Source organism: Schistocerca americana, chromosome X (assembly GCF_021461395.2).
Source record: "Schistocerca americana isolate TAMUIC-IGC-003095 chromosome X, iqSchAmer2.1, whole genome shotgun sequence".
NCBI classification, from domain to species: domain Eukaryota; kingdom Metazoa; phylum Arthropoda; class Insecta; order Orthoptera; family Acrididae; genus Schistocerca; species Schistocerca americana.
The window spans coordinates 810,026,161-810,032,160 of record NC_060130.1 but is presented as its reverse complement, the minus strand read 5'-3'; the positions used below and the strand labels follow the sequence as shown (position 1 = coordinate 810,032,160).

General features: G+C 35.0%; 1 protein-coding gene across 7 annotated transcripts in view; it reads left to right on the top strand.

Moving 5' to 3' along the window:
* The first annotated feature begins 320 nt into the window (after positions 1-320).
* Positions 321-6,000, top strand: part of LOC124555723 (membrane-associated tyrosine- and threonine-specific cdc2-inhibitory kinase) — a 177,025-nt gene continuing 171,345 nt past the window's right edge. For all 7 annotated transcript variants that reach the window (XM_047129739.1, XM_047129741.1, XM_047129738.1 and 4 more), the window contains exon 1: positions 321-401. In XM_047129739.1, coding sequence (XP_046985695.1) covers positions 378-401 — 24 coding nt within the window. In that variant the 5' untranslated portion in view covers positions 321-377. The remainder of the gene's footprint in view (positions 402-6,000) is intronic.

Genomic DNA, 6,000 nt, shown 5'->3' with positions numbered 1-6,000 from the left:
AAAGGTTCCTCCTCGATAATGCGTTTTTTCTGTAGAAGAATTTCTATTTTTATATCATGTAAAAGGTGGTGGGTAGGAATTACTAATTCAAATACCTATTTAAAAAAAATAAAAAAACTTGTAAATGGTCAGTATGTAACCATATATGTTATGTGTATGTATGTAAATCTTCTCGTTCCACATTACTGGGATTCATTGGACGTATGGTGCTTGGAACACGAAACCATAGCATATCATTTTGAAATCGGAATGATCGTAGATTATTATCTTTGATATAGGCGCTTCATTTGTATCTATGATTCGTTAAAGCTCCGCTAAACAAATGACAGTGTGACTCGACAGACGCTGTTGTGGGCAGCAGCTAGCATTAGTAAAAAATGGAGAAATACAGGAGGAAGACCGTAAGAATTCTGCCATATGCGCATTAAGTAGACTGCACTTTGTCGTTGAAATATAGCATAGACGAAGAAAGTGAATTGTTGTGACACCTTTATTTGCAAAGAATCATACACTTGGTTATCTGTATTTTTGTTGATTACTGTATTTTTGTTTTGAAGGTAGTCGTGTTTACTTGATGTTTTGGTTGACATAAGATGTGATTTTCATTTTTTCTTTCATTTGTTTTATTAGACAGTGTTTATGATTTACTGCTGTGATGTACCACAGCCCCGGTTTTTGTTTTCTTGTAGATGCGTACTTGCATACAACACGTAGATTACAATTCTGCGCTGCTACGCAGGAAGAATGGGAAGTAGATCACTGTACGACAGGTTTAATCTAAATGTCATTTTTTTGCGAGCACCAAAAATGTTTTTTCATTGAAGCGGCCAATTCTTTTGACCTGTCCCGTTACAAATGAGCTAACGCTAGGTTTCTACACACCTCGAGGTTACGTTAAATCCTAACGAAAATAAACATTTTGACAGCCCTGCGAAAAATATGCAGTTAGAAATTCATTACAGCCAGATGTAATAGCAGGGAGTTTATTCTCAGTGTTATCCCATTGAACTCCGACTATCGCCCATTGATCCCGAATATTTATCTGCACAACCTGCAAATGGAGATGAACTGTGGGATGGTTCCTTATAGCATTGAGACGCCAATTCCAGCTCATTCCTTGTCTATTTATATATAATGCTTAGTACACAGTGATGTCGATGCTGTCATTATTGAATTCGAAACTTCTTTCTTAAAGTGTGTCAAATGAACTGTAGTTTAAGTAGATCATGTACTGAGAGTTCAGTGTTAATCACCTCAAAGACCATAATAGTTTCAACTAATTCCACCCTCTGGACATGATACACATTATTGGTAATGATTGCTTTCAAAAAGAATATGTAGGGCCTATTTATTTTTGTGTTTACTGTAATAGAGAAGTTTAGTGGCTTCAGGAACTAGAGGGTACATAGAGGACATGAGTATCACAATTCGGAATTAATCAGAGTTAAGTTATACATCAGTGATGTGAGCTAAGACTTTTACAGATGAGAAACTTGTATACAAACAAGAAGAATTCTTTTCATCTAATGCCATATATGAATTTTATAAATTAGGAAGGGTCCGCACAAAAAAAAGTTAAAAGTTGATACATGTTTTATTTCAATGCAAGGTCAGTAGCAATAAAATGAAATAAGTTATATGTCAAAAGTTATCATTGTGCAAAAAGTATAGAAACAAAAAAGTTTTGTGTAGAGAAACATATAGAAGCATGTGCCTGTGAGCTTAAATTAAATAAAGGCACATTTATAATTGTAACTGTATATAGGTCCCCATCAGGAAATTTTCATCTATTTCTGAAAAATTTGGACTCCTTGTTGTGCTATCTGTCAGACGGGGGGAAGCAAATTAGTATTTGTGGGGACTTCAATGTAGATTCTCTGAAAGAGGGTAATAGGAAAAATGACCTTGAAGTATTACTCGGTTCTTTCAATTTGACACCCGTTATTGATTTTTCCTACTCGGGTGGTAAAGGATAGCAGCTCACTGATAGATAACTTCTTTATAGACCAAGATAAGTTTAACCAGATAAATGCTCAACCTGTTGAGAATGGTCTTTCTGATCATGGTGCACAGCTAGTTACAATATATGACATAGCTCCATTCAGCAATACTAAACAGTCCTCCAAAGTAGTACGTTCAGTCAACAATTTAACAATTGCAAATTTCAGGGAAAGCCTACAGCAGTTAGACTGAGATGAGGTGTACCGTGAACCTGATGCCAATTTAAAACATAATTTATTTCATGACATTTTTGTAAATGCATTTGAAAACTGCTTCCCCAAGAAAATAGTTAAATATACTCGTAAGAAACCTTGTAACAAACCATGGCTTACTAAGGGTATAAAAATATCTTGTAACCGGAAAAGGGAAATGTATCTGACAGCAAGAAAGAGTAGTGACCCAGAAACTATCAAAAATTATAAAACTACTGTGTTATATTAAGAAAAGTTATTAAAAAATCCAGGAGTATGTGTATCATGTCTGAAATCAGCAACTCTGATAATAAAATTAAAACAATTTGGAATATTATTAAAAGAGAAACAGGTCAACCAAGAGCACAGGAAGACAGTATTACCATCAAATTGAATGAAGACTTTACGAACAAAAAGTCAGAAGTTGAAAATATTTTTAATAATCATTTTCTAAATGTTGTGGATATAGTAGGATCCAGGTGTTCATTAGAAGATGCTAGGCTGTTAATGGAAGAGGCCATACCTATGCAATTTGATACAATTGAAATCTCACCCACTTCTCCCTCTGAAATTAGGAAAATAATAAACTTGCTTAAAAGCAAAAACTCGCATGGAATTGATGGCATTTCCAGCAAAATACTAAAAGCTTGTTCTCAACAGATAAGTAAGATTCTCAGCCACCTGTGTAATAGCTCTCTGGAACAGGGCATTTTCCCTGATAGACTGAAATACACTATTGTTATACCTTTGCATAAAAAGGGGGATAGATCTGATGTCAACAATTACCTTCCAATCTCCCTTCTAACAGCATTATCCAAAAATTTTGAGAAAGTAATGTATTCAAGAGTAGCTTCACTTATCTGTAAAAATGAAGTACTAACAAAATGTCAGTTTGGTTTCCAGAAAGGTATTTCAACAAAAATTGCCATATATGCTTTCACTAATCAAATTTTGAATGATCTGAATAACCGAACACCACCCATTGGGATTTTTTGTGATCTCTCAAAGGCTTTGATTGTGTAAATCATGAAATTCTGCTAGACAAGCTCAAGTATTGTGGCATGAGTGGGACAGTGCACAAATGGTTTAATTCGTACCTAACTGGAAGAGTGCAGAAAGTTGAAATAAGTAGTTCTCGTAACATGCAAAGATCAGCACATTCCTCAAACTGGGGAACTATCAAGAATGGGGTTCCACAAGGGTCAGTCTTGGGTCCTTTGTTGTTCTTATTATATATTAATGACTTGCCATTCTATATTCATGAAGAGGCAAAGTTAGTTCTCTTCGCTGATGATACAAGTATAGTAATCACACCTGAGAAACAAGAATTAACTGATGAAATTGTCAATACTGTCTTTCAGAAAATTACTAAGTGGTTCCTTGTAAACGGACTCTCACTGAATTTTTATAAGACACAGTACATACAGTTCCGTACAGTGAATGGTATGATGCCATTAATAAATATAGACCTTAATCAGAAGCATATAGCTAAGGTAGAATAGTCCAAATTTTTAGGTGTGTCCATTGATGAGAGATTAAATTGGAAGAAACACATTGATGATCTGCTGAAACGTTTGAGTTCAGCTACTTATGCAATAAGGGTCATTGCAAATTTTGGTGATAAAAATTTTAGTAAATTAGCTTACTACGCCTATTTTCACTCATTGCTTTCATATGGCATCATATTTTGGGGTAATTCATCACTGAGGAATAAAGTATTTATTGCACAAAAGCGTGTAATCAGAATAATAGCTGGAGTCCACCCAAGATCATCCTGCAGACATTTATTTAAGGATCTAGGGATATTCACAGTAGCTTCTCAGTATATATACTCTCTTATGAAATTTGTTATTAACAACCAAACCCAATTCAAAAGTAATAGCAGTGTGCATAACTACAATACTAGGAGAAAGGACGACCTTCACTATTCAAGATTAAATCTAACTTTGGCACAGAAAGGGGTGAATTATACTGGCACTAAAGTCTTTGGTCACTTACCAAATAGTATCAAAAGTCTGACAGATAACCAAGTATTTAAGAAGAAATTAAAAGAATTTCTGAATGACAACTCCTTCTACTCCATAGAGGAATTTTTAGATATAAACTAAGAAAAAAAGAAAAAAATATATAAAAAAAAATAAAAAAAATAAAAATAAAAAATAAAGAAAAACAAAAAACACAAAAAAATAAAGTTGTTATATTAACTTAAGTATGTTGTTAAATTAACCTAATTATGTCATGTATTGGAAAATTCGACTCGTTCCACATCATTACGAAATATCGTATTCATGATCCATGGAACTAGTATTAATCTAATCTAATCTAATCTAACAGATATCCTTCATATGACCGTTTTGGGTAAGAAAATAATCAAGAAAGTTCACTGTTTCAATAGAAAAAAACCTAACTGAAAACTGGTATTTGAAAAAAGTTGCATGTACCATCTTGACTAACGTAATCAAAGGTTTATGTCCAAACATGTATTACTGATTTCTATTTTTGCCGAGTAGGTGACACAACTTAATTCATAAATTACTGGAGTCTGCTGCGCTGCTTATGTTCATTTAATAAGTGAGGAATCATTTTTGTAAAATCGTTTTTCTTTTCCACTGTGAGGCAATTATTGCATTCCAGTGGTTTTAGTTCCATAGTGCATAGGTCTTGTGGTCACCTTCCCTTCTTTATAGTGTTACATGTTGTCCAGGGAGCAATGTCATAGACCAATGTTTTCACTTGTACACAGGCAGGATTCTCCTTCGTTGACTTTGTTGTATTAAACCTGGGGTATGTTAAATTATTCTGTGTTCCCATAGCTATCTGCAGCTTTTTGTAAATCCTCAATCATTCCCCTCCATATTTACAATAATATAAGGATGTTTTTGTCTACTAGGTGTTATTAATGTTGCCAGATCATGTGGCACAAACATCTTACTGACACGTTTCCTCTTCTCAACCTTAGCAGTCGCGGTCACTAGGAAGAAACAAATGACCACTAACAACAAACGTGTGACTAATGTCATCAAAGTGACCTTTTGCAGTGAGATGCAAAAGATCAACGACCATCACCTTATTTTTATTTTGTCTGATGCAATTAACAGTCCAAATTACCAGCCTTCTCTTACTACAGGATTTCTTGGAATGTTATTTTGTATTCCAGTATTATAGTTTGGGTATCAGTTGGCAAAACCAATGACTGTAACTGGAGGAATATTGGCCGAGGTGACGGACTGATTTGTAGTGTAGCCTGACTGCAGTGCACGGTGGAAGTGCCGTCAACATCGTAAGTGAACTTTTACCGAAATGTTAAAAGTACTAGGGTTTCAAGTAAGGTATATCACTCCTTTGGGTATGTGTCATGCATTTCTGACTTTTTTTTTTTCCTTTGGGTGGCAATATGTGTTATATTACTAGAAGCCCCCCCCCCCCCCCCAAAAACGCATATCATATTAATTATTTGAAATAACTATAAGACTGAATTTCCCTTGTGTTTGTCAGTGGGAATGGAATGTATTACAAATGCAGAGGTACTCAATTTACTTGATTGGCAATTTGTCATTGTCTTTGGCAAAGGCGGTTGACCCCTTGATCATAGAGATTTTCTTCAGATTGACGTACTTCTCTCTCTCTCTCTCTCTCTCTCTCTCTCTCTCTCTCTCTCTCTCTCTCTCTCTCTCTGTGCGTGCGTGCGTGAGAGAGAGAGAGAGAGAGAGAGAGAGAGAGAGAGAGAGAGAGAGAGAGAGAGAACCTTGGAGATTGCCACACAAACAAGCAGCAGGTATTTATGAATGTATTTTGATTAAATTTTGTT